The 18,940-nt window shown below is 39.8% G+C and overlaps 2 protein-coding genes across 3 annotated transcripts; both read right to left on the reverse strand.

Moving 5' to 3' along the window:
• Positions 1 to 6: 6 nt before the first annotated feature.
• On the reverse strand, positions 7 to 5,817 carry LOC145464814 (transmembrane prolyl 4-hydroxylase-like). The gene is made up of 10 exons (XM_081448612.1): positions 4,579 to 5,817; positions 4,298 to 4,382; positions 3,615 to 3,784; positions 2,789 to 2,850; positions 2,426 to 2,460; positions 2,056 to 2,209; positions 1,267 to 1,324; positions 1,066 to 1,178; positions 816 to 906; positions 7 to 585 (listed from the first exon to the last, which is right to left on the reverse strand). The coding sequence occupies exons 1-10, from the start codon at positions 4,723 to 4,725 to the stop codon at positions 292 to 294; spliced, it is 1,209 nt and encodes a 402-aa protein (XP_081304738.1). The 5' UTR covers positions 4,726 to 5,817; the 3' UTR covers positions 7 to 291.
• Positions 5,818 to 5,887: 70 nt separating this feature from the next.
• Positions 5,888 to 18,214, reverse strand: LOC145464807 (uncharacterized). Of its 2 annotated transcripts, none has more exons than XM_081448606.1 (6): positions 16,212 to 18,214; positions 10,333 to 10,478; positions 9,234 to 9,327; positions 7,727 to 7,794; positions 7,333 to 7,488; positions 5,888 to 6,633 (listed from the first exon to the last, which is right to left on the reverse strand). In XM_081448606.1, exons 1-5 carry the CDS (start codon positions 16,624 to 16,626, stop codon positions 7,357 to 7,359), a joined length of 855 nt encoding a protein of 284 aa, XP_081304732.1. In that variant the 5' UTR covers positions 16,627 to 18,214; the 3' UTR covers positions 5,888 to 6,633; positions 7,333 to 7,356. The 2 variants fall into 2 exon arrangements, with proteins under 2 accessions (XP_081304732.1, XP_081304731.1); XM_081448605.1 differs by having other exon boundaries at positions 10,309 to 10,478.
• Positions 18,215 to 18,940: the final 726 nt, after the last annotated feature.

An 18,940-nucleotide genomic window follows, 5' to 3' on the forward strand; every position in this document is an offset into this window, starting at 1 on the left:
TTACAGCGACGCAAGCATAAGCTTAAGCACAAGAAGGCATTGAAACACCGAGAAACACAAAACGCAAGTCTGAAAATCGAAAATTTCTGATCTCTCGCGCGCTTATGCTTGCGCCTCCATGCTAAAATGATAAAAAAAGATAAAACAACATTTATTACAAAACTGTTTTATTCGCCACCGAAAAACCTTTCGGTGGTTATTTAAACTATTTCAAGAAAATGCCTTTAAAACCTTAATTAACCTTAACCTGGCTTTTTTTCTTTAACAACACGTTCATAATCTCTCTGCGTGTTAAGGCCCTTGTCCTCGTTTTATTGGAGAATGCTTATCGTTCCATGTTCGCAAATCATCCCAGTTTTTTCCAATGACATTTATCCAGTTATTTACAATCCACTTGTGACCCTTCATGACGTCACATCCCCCGTGGTAGGACATGAGGTCGAGATGCGAGAGCCAGCTAGTTGATTTATCTATCACGTGATTATACCACATAATCGCGGTGCCTCGTTTTGGTTCAACCCTCAGATTAGCTTTAGAGCAATACGCGCTCAGATTGGAGATGTAATTGGATTTCCTTGTCCATGACTATCAAAATAAAAGGAAATGAAGAACAAGAAAACATAAGCGTGGGGAAAAGCAGAGTTGAAATTTATAAAACAATTAAAGAAAGATGGTTGTCATGTGCCTAGTACCCAGCCTTCTGTCTCTTTGCAAGACTACGGGAAGCTTGGGATATTCAATGACGTTACCAGTTAATGGAGCTCCCCTAAGTAACACACCTAAATTTTTATTACGTGTAAGTTAAACATGCAAACCTGTTGCTTGAATGTGGCATCATCGGCGATTGGAAAAGCTGTGTGTCCACCTTCCTCGACATCATTGAGAAAGTACAAAATAGTTATGTACCTATAAAATAAAGGGAAATAGTTTTTGCTACCATTTCTTAGATTTATGTTTCTCAAGGATAGTTCAAAACCAGTTGTCCAAGAGAATTTCTTTTCCGTTTGCTTATGTAATTTACGTTATGTACGTTTAAGCAAGTATGAGTTGTCTTGCCCAACTGACCTGCAGACACGACAATTATCCAATGAGCGGCGATCACAGCAAGAATCCTTGGTGTTAACAGAGTGCGAGTCGTAATGGCAGTGATAGTGACCGTCGGGACCGTATCTTACAGCCTACAACAGATATCCACAAACAGCGCTTAAAAGTGCCCTCCATTACTCGGAAATCTCTGATGTAGTAATCACATATAAGTACACATACCACTGGAGTTTCACTGCCTCTTATTACTTCTATTGGAAGACCTGTGAGAGCAGCTTTTCTGCGAGAAAAGGAGATTAGGTTCCAAGAGTGAACCTCTTGCACTGGTGGTTCGATGTTTAGCCCTTAATCTCTTAGCTGGGAAATTGCTAACGATTAAGAGAAAAGAACGCTATGATATGTTGACAGTTTGAAATGCAAGGCTAAAAATACGGAAATAAAATAGGGCAAATTTAATGGTCAATATTTCGAGAAGCAGAGCTACGATCATGGACAAATTGTGTTGGAAAATGCGTAAAAACATCATGAAATCATAACCGTAATTCCTACAGAATAAGTGTCAGCACCCCCATACCCCCTTTCAATGTTGGAAAGTGGTACAATGCAGATTTGCTTTAGAAAGTGTTTTGTCAACATTGCACAGGAGTAGGGAGGGGCAAGATGAGTATAGAATGAATTTTTCCAACCCTTGTGACCAAGGTTGTAGTATACTAAAGGGCAATTGCTGCATTTTGGGTGTTGTTAAGTTTCATTTCACTCTTGCTCTTGCCCTCTACTTCCTGTTGAAGACTGGCTTTGTTAGTCGAACTACTAGCTTTGCATTTCATTTTGTCTTATTTGTACTAATGCTTGGATCTGCTGACCCAGGAAGATGAGGAATACGAACAGAAGCCTTAGTCCATTTTTACGTTGTAAGACCCCACTGCATTTAAACGGTTGACTAAGATATTGAGATTGGAATGGTTTTTAAAATCTACAATATTTGTAAGCCTTAAAATTCTACGCACTCACTTCATATCGAGTGTCACTGCCACTCTGTCATTTACAGGAAAATCAATGAACGTTTGGTTGCTATGGCGACCCTTGACCTTGGGGTCCAGTCCTCCTACTTCCTTAACATACTTCATGACATCAGCTGGTTGAAATTCACTTCGATGAATCATTCCTGGAGGAACAAATTTGTTGTTCAAGAAATTGCTTTTTGGCAGAGCTTTCGCCCACCGCGAAAAAATTCAAAGCTTAGGTAAAAGTGGAATAATGGAAAAAGTGAGATCCAGCGAGAACCAATTGGAAAGACCCGAGGTTAAGAATTTAGTACTTGATAGGTCATATAGGCTTGGGACTGAAGACTAAGGTTCATTTTGCAACTGATTCAACTCACCCGGCTTACGTTTGCCAACGTTCAACGATTTCAACCTGAAAAAGCGATTCGTGTTAGTTATTTAGTATAATTATAAATACAAGAAACAGAGTTCCAGCTTTCGTATTATTGTGCAAAATGCTACCAAATATACTAAGAAACTGAAAAAGAGACTATTTAGAGCCAAGTGGGATTACAGTTCTTCAAATTTCACTTCATTTGGGACGGGGTGTCGAGAAGTCATAATTGGCATTCTGTTGAAATTTTGAACCTTTAGTCGCTATTTTAGTCATTTATTTTTTTGCTTTCACCACCTTTGACGTGTTTTTTCCTTTAAAGCAAACCGGTTGTTCTTTTGAGTAGCGCGTAGCCATGCGTACTTACATCTTCTTTACATCGTTTGTTGTGAAATGTAGATCCCGGATGTAACGCATACCAGCAATGACCTGTAAGAGCGATTGATGAGAAATAAAGCGCTCTATCAAAGGTACCTGATGGTTAAACGTTAGCTAACGAGAATGGCTGCAAAAGAAGATGTACTTCCTGAATTTGGCGAGATGGAAACTACTTGCAATAAGTTATATAATTATTTACATCATATCATAGAAAATACAGCCAATCCGAATACAGAAAAGCCGTTGTATATTCGACGGTACTACACCTTCTCATCGTGCGTTGCGCGTATCGCGCATTGATTGTGCTGGCTACAACTAGCGCTCTTTCATGGTATACCATGGAATATCTAGCCTGCGAACGCAGACGTATTTCCGGCTGTCGCTTGTCTCCGCCGAGAAATAACGTCTGCGCACCCGAGCCAGGAAACGATTTCTGTGACGTAATGACTTTTGTTTCTCCTTGGCCAATCAGATTCCATGATAGAATGAAACTCGAGTGCTCTTAGCAGTGAATACCTCGCGCAGTAGTTCTGGGGCTACTTGAGCTAAACTGTGATTGGCTTAAAATTCCTACGTCAGAGAAATGGTTTCCTGGCTCGGGTTCGCAGACGTTATTTTTCGGCGGAGACAAGCGACAGCCGGAAATACGTCTGCGTTCGCAGGCTATGGAATATCCCACTTGTCTCTTGTATTTTCTTAGTAAACACACTCGCCTGAAGGCTGATGAAGGCAAGTGTATATCGAGAAAATATAAGTGATTCGTGGGATATTCCATGGTATACCACGAAAGAAAGTTGCATAACTAGTATATATACCTCGTCTATGTCTATTACGTCATCTCGATTGAGATCCCAGTATTCAAAAGAATTCTGGGACAGAAGGGTATCCATTGAATTATGAAATACGTCACTGTTCTCCAGTCTCCCACTTGCTGCGTATTCAAGAAGTCGTGTAGTTTCGGTCTCACTCAGGAAGTCAGGAATTTCTGAAAATAAGCAACGAGCATGTTCATTTGATATCCTTTGACATATTCTGTTGGGAAGTCGCTATTAAGTTGTGGTATCGATTCCAACATGTACAAGTTGCGTTGCATACGCCATACGGTCTAAAGGAACACAAAGAGCTAATGTTGGAATTCTTTTGGAGACTGACCTGTGCTTTACGTCAACGTCAAACTTGTGGCCATGGAAGAAAACGTGTCCCACGGAAGCGTAAATTCGAACGCGACAATACCGATTGGCATCATGGGTAGTAATAGTTTGGCGTTGCCTGATTGAGGTTCACATCGTTTCAGAAAGAACGAAAGGAACCGTCAATACACGTGTTCGTGCCTTTTATTCTATCACATTGAAACGTAACACCTTGAGCTTCAATCAAGCGATCGTGAACCACCATTACCCACAATACCTTTCGACATTGTCGTGTACGCTTGTACGTGACAACCTGTGTCTCTGTACTGATGTAGACGAAATTTTTCTGGAAGACGCTGTATACCTACCAAATATGGGGGGTCTCACGCTCAATGTCTTAACTGTAAAAGGCTTCTCGTCCTTAGTAAGCTCGATTTGGCGAACATAGCCAACCTGATGCAACAAAATCATGATTGAATTCAAATAAGAAATAATCTCTTGATTCAAACTTATATTTGTTATTAAAGTTAAAACAAGGAATTAAATTGAAGCAGGAGCCGCTAGCTATGGTCAAATCCTGGTCGAATAATATGTTTTTAATCTCAGCTTGGAAAATATCAGCATTCTAAAACGAGAGGTTATCCTTTACCTTGACTGGTTCTAAACGTGGTAGTTTCGTCCTTCTGATAACACACGGTCCGGGTAGGTCGTCAAATTGTTTCTGTTCAGTTGAATAGCAGGCGACCAGAAAAGCGGTAAACGTCGTTAGAATAATACCATGGCTCTTTGAATCCATTATGAAAATGCTGTGGTTTTAAAAATGCATTTTGCGATCACTCACTGTTATCAGGAAAGATAGGTTTCCAAAAGGAAATAAGAAAAAGCGCCGCGAAAGTTCATTCAAAGATTAACAATCTATGGACGCACGTGCTCGTTCATAGTTACGTAGCAGGTACCAGCCTTTAACGACAACAAGTAAATGGTTGTGGTTTTTGTTTTCATTTTTGTTTTATTCCACCTCGAACATCCTGTTATGTGCATCAAACAGATGTTTTATGATTCTGGAATTCGCCTGCATCGATGAGCTACAGCTAGTCAAAAGAAACTAAGCTTTCCCTTGGTCTTAATCTTGACTGCCATTTGAAATCCACGGGACGAGAATTCTAGAACTTAGAAAAGGAAGATTTTACATTTATTTCCACTTTTTCTACGCAATTCGAACAACACCAATTTTAAAAATTGCTACAGCAATAAAACTTTGCCTAACTTTATCAAGTTTGTCTAGTCTTTTGTGATGTATCCCACCGTCCTCCGTAGTAGGTTAAGCAAGATTGTGGCGAGATGTTCATCCTCGGTATCCTGGTCATGACTGATTCAGTAAATGTTGCATGTAAAAACTCGCTTATGTTATCAGGAAAATATGTATTTAGTACAAAACAAAGCAGAGAGAATATGACAAATTTGAAAAATAATCAACTGAAAGTAGGGAGGGGGGTGAGGGTTGGTAATACAATCGATCAAACGGAGGAGGAGTAAATTGTTATTCTTTGTTTCCACATGACGTCGACCCCGTATGAGGCTCCCCTGACTTTTTATATTTATCTCCTGTAAGACCTCCAAAATATATATTTTCCTAGCAATTGCTGTTTTCCACCTTGACGAGTGTGAACTGATTCCTTTACAAAGTTGAAGAACTGCAGTTTTTTTCTTTTCTGCGAATCTGTTAATTTTATACGAATATCGAGCTCAAACTTTGCAAAATGTTCATACCATGTTAAGAATAAACCCATGGCTGTGATTTTGTTAAGAGCGTTTTTGGCGTGTACTTTCGTTTGGCAACAAAATATAATAACATCACACGATTTTAAATTAACTTTATTTTATCACTGGAAAGAGCGCTAACGTCTTTCTTTTTTTATTCTAACAAAACTAACGTCTTTTAACAAACATATAAATCTAATATATATACAGATATATCCCGTTATCTTGTTGATATTGATTAATATTGATTAATTTTCTATAACATTTCAAATTGTTAAGTTCTTTTACAATGTAAAAGTAGTTTCGACGATGGCGTAACAATGAAATGCAGCATTGAGGATTAAGGATTCACAATTAACTGGCGCTCAAGACAAACTACACTGAACATGTACGAGAACTACAACCGTGATTGTAAAAGTAATGTGCTTTTTGGGGTTCAGCAAGGAATTAATACGGGGTCAGTGAGGGGAGGTGAATCAGAAAGTATATGCGCCCAGATCGTTTACAAATTATCAACATTTTTGTCAGAATTCATTCAGAAGCCCTACTAACATGACCTGGTATTTCTTCAAAACCACGGTTTAACTAATTTTGGATTTCGTCGGGTGTTACTAGCCCCTGTTCACTTCTTCTTTCTATGTTTATTGCCAATTTTCAATTTTTGTTTATTGGAGAGTAATTTTATAAATTTTGAATCCGAACTTCACATCTTTTGGAGTTTAAATCCCTCTGCACCTTCTCACTCGCCTAACCCCACCCCTTTCCCATAATCGCTTCCAGAAAACGAGACCAGCAAAACAGCGTGGTCCCGAGGGGGTTAATTTCTTGTTTCACTACTGAAGTAAAAGTACACGAACATAATCTAAAACTATTGTTGAGTAGGAACTAATAAATCGGCTGATATAAGCTGATTGAGTAATTTGTCATATCGCCATGAGCAGACCTGCAAATAAGATAAAAAGAAAATAAATGCAAGGTAAAAAGGAAACTCTGCTACACAATCATGCCGGTCTGTGCTTTTTTTTATGCAGCTATTATTTATACTACGCCTGAAAGATCTAGTCCTTAGGTAGACTCCAGTGAACTTCTGATAAAGTGCTTGACTGTATGTATATTGCTGTTTTAGCGAAACAGCCCTAAAGAAATTATCAAAAATTCTAATATGCTGTTGAAGTCATGTTCAAAATTCTTATGGGCTAAATTCTTCCGTTAACTTAGTCTTTTCAAGTTTCTTGCAGTAGATATCAAATTTTCCGTTCATTATTTCAGCAGTCTGCATACGAGCCAGGTGGCCCATCAGGCCGGAATTTATCCCGGTTTCTGTAGCATGAAGTGACTAGAAATATTTCTGCTCCCCCTTTGATGAGACGGCTAGTCCATCGAAAGGTTACCCCCAGCATTAAGTTAGCCGGTATTCTTTTATACACCTGGGTAGAGAGAGGCACTGTGAGAGTAAACTGTCTTGCCCAAAAACACAACGCAATGTCCCCTGCCAGGGCTCGAGCCCGGACCGGTCGATCCGAAGACGAGCGCACTAACCATGAGGCCACCGCGCCTATCACAAGCATCATAGAGGTTGCATATTATTTCCCCATGGGCAAATGTTCCAACCTATATCATCAATACAGATTGTTTTTCTTACCAAAGTAGTTAGGTTCCTGATCCCTCATTCCGTGGCGTGATCCTGGGATAAGGACATACAATACTGGCTTTGAACACCATCAGGAAAATACTTGTCCCAGTCATCTGGCAATACCGGTTCAACCAAATCACGCAAGTCTACCAGCTGTGCGATGTACTGCGAACACATATACAAGAAGTCAGTGAGTGTAGAATTTCCTGAAAAAAGTACGACTGCTTTCTCTTTTCTTGTACATTTTTTATCAAGCCAGCAACGCGCTAAAAGAAAGATTGTAAGCTTATATACGGGACAAGTGCAAAATATTTTTTCTCATTGCGGGTCGGGTGTGATAAGAGTTTATTCCAGTCCAATTGTTCACGATGCTCTATGCCATTAAACATATGGTGGAGTTTACCTCATTAAACATAGCCCCATTGAATCCTTCTTGCAAAAGACAGCTAGGCCGCATGTTTCTGTGTAAATCTATGAGAGTAACTCATAATCAGTTTGTTTTGCACATAGACTTATCAATGTATTTACACAGAGAGTATTATATCATCTAAGACTGCAAATGGAAGACAGGTGGGATTTATCTTGGAAAATATATTTGGAATTTTAGTGAAGTAGTTAAACATGGAAATTTCACCAAGGAAGAAAAATGTAATTTTATTGCATCTCGAGCTCGGGGATATTAGAAACCATATTGGTATGTAGTTTGTGCCTGTTCTACCTACAAATGTCTCATTGATAAAGACGAAATGTTGATTAGTCCCGAGCATGGGACATCGAAAGAATCTGAGTCCCCGACAAGATGTCGAACCCTTGACCTCCCAGATATTGGTTGGACGCTCTATTGACTGAGCTACCAGAGATTCTTGGTCAGAGTTAGGCCATTTTACGAGGTCCATATGTGACATTCTTCAGTTTGAAACAAGAAAGGGCCTTCACCTCGCATTCATCTTACGTCACTTTAATTACCGTTCAGAGACATGGCATTTCTGTAGCAAAAGCGCCACTGCTAAGCTAGAAAAAGCCAACGACCGTGCCCTCCGTTTCGTTTTCAATGAAAAGGGAACGCCATCTTGCCAACTACTTAACAAAATTGGCTTATCGTCACTTCAAAATCAAGGTCTAGCAAAAAATAGTCTGTACGGTTTTTAAAGTCATTTTTAATGATCAAGCTCCAACATCCATCAAAAAACTGATAGACCTCAGAAAAAATAAATATGATCTGAGGGGAATGATGACGTCTTCAAACTGCCTCGGGCCAATACCACTAGCTATGGCCTGAAATCGTGGAGGTTTACAGCGCCAAAACTTTGGAACTCTCTGCCGGACGCTCAAAGAACTATTAAAACTTACAAGGCTTTTAAAATAGTATTAAAAAAAAAAACTAGATTTGACAGGACTTACATAGTGCAATGTATGTAGTTAATTACTCTGTCGATTTATTAATTAATTTTACGTTTGTGCATATGTAAAGGAAGTTTTAACTGTTTTTTTTTTTCAATATTTTAGCTTATTTTAGCTAATTTTTCTAATTCCATATTCATTTTACTTTAATATTTCTCTCCTAGTGATATACCTGTAAACTAGCTTGTGAACTATTGTAGTGCACCACCATAGCTAAGTGTATAGTCACATTAAGCCAGTATTGTATTGTATTGTACTGTGTGGTATTGTATTGTATTGTATTGTATTGTGTTGTGTTGTGTTGTGTTGTGTTGTGTTGTGTTGTGTTGTGTTGTGTTGTGTTGTGTTGTGTTGTGTTGTGTTGTGTTGTGTTGTATCGTATTTTGTATACACGCGTCTTGCATACTGCTAGGATCAGCAATGTCGAAATAGTCATGTGTCATCCCCTTTCTTTCCACGCTCATCCTCTTCTCTTTCTTTTTTTCCCCTTATTTCTTTGCCTTTCTTACCAAAACAGTTTGCTTCCTGATCACTCAGTCCATACCCATACTGGCTTTGAAACCCGTCAGGAGGATAGTTGTCCCAGCTGCATGGATCGTAATACTGAAAACACACAAAATGCCAAAAAATAAAACAAAGTAATATTTCTACTGCACGTACATAATAGAATAATTGAAAGCCAAGATGTTCGCTCAGACAAAAATGGACTTTTAAGTATTAATTTTGAGAGATGAAAGACAACGGAGATGTGTGCATGGCGATAATTCGAAATGAAAAAGGCTAAATTCTGCTTTTGCAGAAGGAATGGAAAGCCTCATGTGTAAGGAATATATGAGCTCAGCTCTGATAAGCTTCACTCTGATCGCGAACAAAGGCACCTGAGAATCTAGTCATGGCTCGAATTTAACAATCACTCAGAACAAAAGAGTATGAAGAGCATCTCATATGAGCTTCAGTTTCAAGGCAATCGTTCTAAATTTAGCTTTAGATACGGCATCCATCGCGGATAATATCTTTTGCCGCAGTTCAAATATATGATCTTTCATCTTTCATAATCCGCGGTATCGCGGATAATGTTACCACGGAAGTCGTTTAGATGTTTTGGTTGACGATGAAAATGCGTGTAAATCTGCCTAGGCTGTCCACGTGGGCAAAATCCGCGTCACTGGATTGGCTATTCCCAAGTGACGAAGAAAGAAGAGAAACCTAATCCCCCATATTGGATTTATTCCTGAGACAATCCCTCTTGAAGTATTATTAGATATGGTGCCCAGTTTTTCTGTGGATAATGCATGTTACCATGAGCATTGCGTGGACGTTCTCGCGCACCCTCGGGCTGTCCAGTTCAACATAATCCACGTGATAAGAATGACTATTTCCTGATCCTCCTGGGACGTCCGAAACCGGGAGTAGTCTAAATATAGCTTGAGAGGGATTTCCTTAGAGCGAATTAACTCTTCTAATTACCCTCTGTCCACTCCTCCTGTTAATTTATGTTCACCAATACCGAGCAAACAGCTATGCTAACTTGCAAAGATTTTAATGTTAATTCTAATACTAGCTTAGCGTCCTTAAGTCATGCACCTTTGCATTCAGCATGCCACCCACCATTCCCCATGGATCCATTGGGCCACGAAACACGCCCATTGCAGCGGGTTCGGCACTAGTGGAGTTGTTTGACTCCAGTGACTCCATTGATGACCTTCTTCTCATGTTTACTTTGGCGGGTGGACGTTTAAAGGAAGCATTGCGTTCTGGAAAGCAAGAAAAAAAAATGTTAAGAAGTTCGCGCAACCGGCGGTAACGCTAATTGTTTGTGGGTGTGGTTACTGATATCGAACATCATACATCGAACATGCGCACTAAATAATGAACTAACAGTTATATTCTAGTTCAAGAGACCACAGTTATAAGTAACTTTGCACGGATTTAACGATCACGGACGCTCGGTGAGCCCTATTTTCTCTGGACAGATCATTTTTTCCTCTTTTACTACGTTTTGCCAAAATATGAAAAAAACAACATGTATTCCATTTGAAAAATTTGCCCTACGTACCATCAAAACTTGTTCTTTTAAGCTGTTCGTTAAGCTGTGCGGCAGTTCCAAATGCAACTTTGAGGGTTGCGTTTTATGAAAAAGGGTCAATGGCAATGTTTAGAATCAACAGCCCAACAGATACTTATCTTCAATATTCTTTGAGTGAAACCCTGTGCTGAGGTACTTGAGCATTGTTTTAAGAAAAATAAAATAAGAACATTTTTCCACACGCCTTATTTTTTTAATTTTTCATTTGCTCATTTGTACATGTAGTATGAATTTTTTTACATAGTTTTCGTTAAGAAAGAAAAATTTCGTATTAAGGAATTAAGTTTTGCGTAACTTGCTAGTAGTACCGGCTCACGCGATGGAAAAATAGCCAACAGTTTGCGTATCGATTTCCCGTTTCAAACCTAAATGAAGTGAACGAAATTAAGCTCCGCTCTGTTTGTTTTTGGAAAGTCAAATAGACATTGTTCGCAGTATGCTCGCAGTGGTAAGCTTGGCGAATGATCTACACGCTAGTCGAGCCGATATTTTCGTTCTGTTAATGATGATCTTAGCAATTTAGAGCTAAAACAGTAGTGATACAGCGTACGGAAAAATAAAAATAAAATTTCTCAAGGTATTAAAAGAAATTTTCAAGGCGGAAATAAATAAGTATGTAACACGCAGCGCAGTACATAGCATACCGTAAAATCCCACGGTATAGCCCTGGATTTATATAACTTCATAAGGGATTTTGGGTGGGCTTATAAACGGGGGTGGAAGGGGGGCGGGGGTGGGCTTATATCCGGGTGCATGTAAGCGAAGTAAAAAAACTGTTTCGGAAAGACGAGATAAAACGTATCTGAGAAACGAATTAAAGCTATCATAACATTACATTTAGAGTTATTAACCTATCACCCTATTAGCCCATAACTTGCGATTAAAAATTTTGACATTGGTAAAGAAACGCAAAAGGAACGCACTTACACATTAGATAAACTTATATTCGGGGGGTGTATATCCGGAATAATATCTTTGTTAGCAAGTAGAGGGGCTTATATCCGAGGGGTCGGGGGGGGGGGCTTATAAAATAACCGAGGGGACTTGCGCGTGGGATTTTACGGTAATCATTCAAGCGCAGTTTGGTCTTATTTGGTGGTGCTATAACGAGATGGCAAGAATGGAGTCACGTGAATTTTAGAGTGCTGCGGTTTGTTGGAAACGAGAAAAAACGTCAATCTTAAGGTTCGAAAGTTACTGGAGAAAAGACACGGAAGTGATAAGTTCTCTAGGCCACCAAATGTGATCCACCTGAAAAACATTGAGCCTTACTGGGACAAAAGGCACGGCTTTGACGTGATTTCGAGGAAACCATTTCAATTTTGAGTCAGGAAGCCACTGCGAACAAAATGGAAATCACGCTTGTCAATGATCGACAGTGAACAAAAGAGTGAAACACGAAAGCGCAAATTTCAATTTCGACAGCCATTCATGCGATAGAATTATTAATTTTTCATAAGCTTTGATCTTCCTGTTTGCTGTCAGGTCTTAATTAAGCGTGACTCTTTATCGTGAGCGAAGAAACGAACATAAACCCAACGGGAAATATATATAGTGAATTTCCGATTTCAAAGAAAAAGCAAGAAACCGAAATCGAAAAAGAAGGCCTTCTTGTTAGTTGTTCGACTTCCACAGCAAGTCAAATGAAATTGAGTCAATTTCTGATCTCATCATTTATCTTGTAGCTAACTGTTCTTAAAGAAACAACTGGGTACATTCTTTACGCGAGATCTATTCTGCGAGCCTCTAGTCTCTTGTCACAAAATTCGAGGAAATATAAGATATGAAAACATGCTATATCATTTGGACGCCACCATGCCGCCCTTGCATTGTTATTTATTAAGCAATAGAAAACATTTTCCGTCTTTCTATTGAGTAAGTTATATTACCAAGAAACACAAGGGGAAGTTTGGGGGACGAGAAAATGCGGTGGAAACACGAGCCACAGGGGAATGTCTCCTCAACGTTTACGAGTTCTCCCAAACCCAAAATATTTTCCATTTCTGTTAGAAAACACTGCGATGAAAACAAATGAGTCGTTCACCGTTCGATTATCAAAATATAAATGTGTTTACTTGCGCTATCATGACGTCAAACGCTCGTGGTAATGCGGCATTTCTATTTGGTTATAGAAGTACGGCTTTTAGCCTACGCTTTTGATTATTAAAAGGGTGTTTTCTAAATGGCTTCAGTTTGAAGCGTTTTTCGTGAAAAGTCAGATGAAGGCGCATTTGCTTACTGTAATGTTTAGCCAAATGAACTCTGAGATTCATGAGTCAAACTATTTCCTGGAGCTTGCGTCGCGCACGTTCTCGGTCTTAGTTGCCTGCTTTTCATGCAGAAATAGTGCACATCCGCATGGAAGCTATTTCCCAGCAGCTAATAGTTCCACTTTTTCTTAAAGCCACATGTCCCGAAAGGGACGTGACCGCTGACGTTTCATGATAGAGAAATTCTCACAAGGGATTGAAATATTGATGGTAGAGGTTTTTCTCCGAAGTCAGGTTAGACTCAGGCAATATTGTTCAGTATCTGTCAACTCTCGTTTTCTCGAGCGGGAAATTCTAGCTCGAAATGACCATTAATTTTCCTTTCAGATTGCGATAGATCACGTTTTGAATAACGCAGAGGTTACAAGTTCTTTAACACTTCTACTCTTTCCTCTTCCCTCGTACTCTGCCGGAAGACGACTGTTTTTTTTGGGGGGAAGCATGAATTTGGTCAGCGGCGACAGACTGCTTTCTAATTTCCGTTTGTAAGAAGCTGGTCTGGACTGACCCAAAATTTCCCGGCTGCTCCCGAATTGGCGGCAATACATGGTTTGTTTAGTACAAAATGTGAGAAATCCCACGAGAAGCGGGCGTTGATTACGGGTTAACTAAAGATTTCCTCCGACAAGGATTAAAACTTCAAGTCGGTATACCGAGTGAACAGGCCAACTTCAGAAAAAAGTAGGACTTGTGCAGTTTGATTACTGCAGGATCGTTCGGTATATATCGCCAGATTAAGTCATAGAGTTCTCTTAAGGTGTTTCTATTAATATATATTTTTTACTTCCTTGTTCTGGAGAGGCCGTGAACGAAACAAAACACCAACACCCCTGTTGCGTCTCAAATGCGGCTGTTTAAACTGTTTTTTTTACGCCTGTTGCGTCTCAAGTGCGGCTGTTTAAACGTTTTCAAAGGGCCACACAAACTTTGTTTGCCAGAATGTCCCGTAAGATGTAAACACATGGCGGAGTGTTGTCAAAAGCTCAAAGAAAGTGCGGCAAACTGGTAAAAGACTGTGTTCCTGTTGACACTGGCCCCTAGCCAGTTACCGGGAAATCACTAAGAACTAAAATGCAAACATAAACGACACAAGATAATTGCTTGTTACCCCACTTTTTGTAGGATACCAGAAAGGCTTTGTCTTAAGATCTTTCAAAAGTTACGATGAGTATTCGACGAACGAGTGAGAGCCCATTGGTCGTTGTTTTGAAATCAAGTGCGTGTTGCCTGAGCCCTTAAGGCCTGTAATTGTTCAAGACACACTAGAATATTGTTTTTTTCTTTTAATTTTCCGTTTAACCGTCGGGACTTTTGATTTAGAGTCAGTTGCCGAAAAACGAGTTACCCCCGCCTTTTGCAGAGTTTTTTTTTAAAGATAAATATCTACAGCCAGTGATCCAAATGAGCAACCATTCTTAAACAAAACAAAAGCGGGCATGTAAGCTAGTACTTGTGGTATAGATAAACTCATCATCAAGACAAAGGTGTCTAGCGTGAGTAGAACACGTGTTGTAAGATAAAAGAATGGATGGAAAATGATGTCACCGTACCTATTGAAATAGTTTAAATTAAAGAATACATTCTACTACTTCCTGTAAACATTCCTGAGTAGTTCAATGAATTGAGTTTCATGGAGGTTGCCTTGTGTTTCCTTGTGAAAGAGGAAGACCCGTCCACAACTAACTGGGAAAGAGATAATTATCACGACATCTTTAAAAATTGTTAAGTCAAAGCGTGAAGCAGTTGTTGGGTGGCAGGGCGATAAGCAGTATCACAGCAATTATCTGTAAATGGCTAAAAGCGTTGAAATGTTGATACGCGTAGCGCAAAAAGTGAAAATCGGATTACAAACTTAATGTGTTAATCATATACACTAATGCTTTAAAATTTGCGGGTAAGAGAATAACCCTTAATTCTAACGTTACTCACTATGTCTTAGTCATCACCAAGCGCGTGCCATACGGAACAATTTCAATACTTGGAGATGCCGTGCTTGACATAACGCCCTTAAAACCTGGCGCAGACTCAATATTTGTGATCGTTCTAGCACCCTGCTTGTTTTCAGATGAGTAAAGCGACCACACTGCTGGATTCCGTAAGCAGGTGAAAATCAAATTCCCCTGGTATATATTTGTCACTTCCGGACTTTCGTCTAGCACTCGTGCCTAAGCGATTCTTTTCTCGTCTAACTTTCATCACGACAACAGTTTCCAATTTACAAGAATAACTTCGGCCTCTTTTACCGCCCATTAACTTATGTAGGGAAACACTTATGGAAAGTAGATATCTCAAGAGCGTTATTTACTTGAAGTGAAGGCTCACAACCCATCAAAAGCGAACAAGCAGACATTTTGCCGAGCTGAAGCCATGTGCCGTGTTATGGTAACCGACCCCCAAATACGCAAATTGCAGAGGAATCAGTGGCAATAAAGATGAAAAGGGAGAGGAAATAGAGTTTATTTCGTCTTTAGGATTAAGAGGTTCCAATATTCGTATGACTTTTTCCAATGGAAACCAGTCTTAAAAATTCTACCATTGAGACTAGTCCGACAACTTTTCACTCGAAAGATCCGTGACGGCATCAAAGAAAACAACTGAAAAAACATTTTTTCCTCCAGATAATACAAATTGCCTCGAAGGTATTTTCTTTTATCCCTCTGTTATTTCTTTATTAATTAGTTTTTCTTCTTCTTCCTCAAGCTTCTATAATACGTTTATCCTTGCGATATTTGAAAACAACAGAGCGAAATCTGTTTAGAAATGGCCTCTCTCACTGCTAAAATTGGTAATTTAAATCAGTGTGTCCTTGGCCACGACAGAACTTTTAACCGGAATAGAATCTCATTGCATTGAGCATTGTTGCATATAGTGTAAAGCTAAATTCTTGCTGAATTAAAGCTAAATTTTCGTCCTCGAATCGAGGCAGAAATGATTACTTACCAAAGGATTTTTTTCTTTCTGAAAGAAATTAATCTACAAATCAATTCAACAAAGAATCATGCCTATAGCGCACGATGAGCACATGGTCATTAAAAGGACTGCAGGTACACTTCGTATGCAAAATTGTTAATGATAGCTAACTATTGTCGTTGAACAGAGTAAAATGTAGAGACATGACACTCGCACTGTACCTTTCAGTTTCGGCTTGAACCTGAACGCTCTGTACGGTTTGCTTCCTTCTAAGCTTCCCAGCTCCTTGACTTCGACGATTTCTTGCATCTTCCGAAGAGCACAGCGAAACCTGGTCTTCCATGTGGAGGGATCGGGTTGGTCGCCTTGCCGGTATTTTCCGGTGTGTTGTGCCCAGCGTTTAAAGAGCTCCGCATGAGTTTCGAGGACGAACTCTGGTTTATCCACCCGCACCCAGGGAACTTTGAACAGTCCTTTCTCTCTGTCGATCCACTCCAAGCCATCAATACCTCCTCGGTTGATCTGCTCCTCTAACCACGGTGTAAAACGCTGTCGTTCCTTCGGCACCCTCGAAGAGCCTTGGCCGCGTTCGAAGAATCGATCTTCTGACGAAACTCGCATCTTCTTAGATAACATTTTTCGAGTCTTGCAGTTTCGTGCGATGAGTTATTTCCGAATAACAACTCAGATCAAGCTTTTCTAAACGGCTTTCGCTTTCCTGCTTGGAACTTTCACTGCGTACAGGCTGACTTATTACGCTAGATTTCTCTGCGTCGAGCTGTGAACTACAAGATTTGGAAGCTCAAGCGGACAAAGGTTTTTTTTGCTGAGTTGCCCTTTTAAGTTAACGCCCCTATCCTGGATAGACCACCTTACAAGATGCCTATGCTGTGATTGGACCGGGATGGGATCGAGGTAGCTGTTAAAATACTCTGCCTATAATTAATTTCAGAATAACAACATCGACTTCCGCAGTAAGATAAATCTACTTTCGTGTCGAAGACTTGAATGCTTTACAAAATTTGGCATCATTCACTTAAAAAATACATTATCTCTCGTACGAAATCGTGCTGTCGTAAAGCGCTAACACTCTTATTTTGTTTCAATAGCCGTGAAAGGAAAGTGCTCTCTTGTCATTCTTTCAAGCTCTTAAATTCCAGGGGGCGACGCCGTGATGCTGTAGCGGGTTATTTCGCGATAACTGTTCTCCGTGTGCGCTTGTTTACCATCGAAACATAATCATGTTTGCCATTATAAAGGGAATCGATCGCACGCGCCTTTGTTGTGTTTAATAGATTTGCAGTTTTCAACATCATTAACGAACCCACACATCAGGGTGAACTTTTGAACTGAAATCAAACTATGAAACCATCTTTTAATTGCCGCACTTTTCCCTAACTTGATGACAGATAAAACAATAACAAAAATAATATTAACGCGTGTCTGACTTGTCAAGAGAAAAGTCCGGATTCAAAACTGCGCACCCGTATTTGAAAGGGCTGTAAAACCCCGGGGGAAGTTTAAACCACATTTATACCACCGCGGGGGAGTGTACCTCAGCAATTTGAAAACTCTACCTTACTTCAGTCCAAATCTTTTTTGACCTTACCTCTAAAATCTGTATCGTATATCAGACTTAATGAAATACGATTTACAACGAAGACGTGTTTGCATGAATTCGAATAATTTGTAGGTCTTGAAGTCCCCTTTAAATAGCACACCACCCCTATATATGTCATGGATAACCCTTCTCCCCCAACGTTCCCTCCCAACAATTCCCCCCCCCCCCCCTTCCTTCTTGGCCTCGTCCTTGCTACTCTTTCTTCTTTCTCCCCACCCCTAATGCTCTGCTAAGCCCAGATCAAGTTTCACTCTCCACTTCCCTTTAGAAAGCTAGAGTTCAATACCACTTGTCTAAGCCTGTTTCAACAAGATAATCACCTGTTCAGATGTAGGTTTAGGAATATTTCACGAAAAGCCGACGGCGTCTTGATAAATGAAATGTCACGGCGCCCATATTTCAGTTTGTTTCTAATTTTTCTCTTTCAATCACGTTATCCAGCCTACTCCTTTGTCAGTTTTCCGTCTGGTGATATCGAAAGCGAATTTTTGATGCACTAATCAAGGAAGGGATATTGGAACTTCGGAAGGCAACAATTAATTCTTTGGTCACCAGTTATTAAATAAAAATATCTAACAAACGTTATCGTGACGAAGAAAACATGCAACACTAATTTCACAATTTACGCTAATGGCATAATCCTGGATTAATTCAATAATGACCTTGCTTTCTACACGTGGTTTGTCGCTCATCTGTTCTGACTCGGATGTCATCGAAATTTTTCCCTCAGGCATAGATCTTCTGACATCAGGGAATGAATTTTCAGATATGTTAAAGATTATTTAGGGATTTGTGCCAAAAACCATATAATAGTTAACGTCAGTGCAAGAATCATAATACTTTTTGCCGTTGCATGGTACAATTTATGGCTCAAGATGTTCGTGCCTATTTGAGCTTTGATCACAACTTTAAGCTATAGTTACAGACAGGCAAATTATATATTAAAGCGCGAATTTTCTACGCTATCTCGATTTCACTGGTCTTTCCGCAGTTGCATTAGCATAAACCGTGACGTCATAGCAGCATTAGTTTGGCACGTGCTCTTGAGAGGCTCGCTGGACTCTGAGTTGAAAGGTCTGGGTTGGAGGACCGGCTGGGGTCATAGTGCTACTGTGTTCTTGGCCGGTAAGACACTTAACTCGCTCTGTCTCTCTTCACCCAGGGGTGTAAATGACTTCCAGTGTTAAACTAGCATCCATAGAGAGTATTACTCAACTAAGTTACACTTCTCTGATGTGGGATACGTTTGCCGGATTAAGCTTTTCATCCATATCTACGTTATTCAATTTTTTCATGTAACGCAAGCGCAGTTATAATCCAGTTAAAATG

The sequence above is a fragment of the Orbicella franksi genome, chromosome 13, assembly GCF_964199315.1.
Source record: "Orbicella franksi chromosome 13, jaOrbFran1.1, whole genome shotgun sequence".
NCBI classification, from domain to species: Eukaryota; Metazoa; Cnidaria; class Anthozoa; order Scleractinia; family Merulinidae; genus Orbicella; species Orbicella franksi.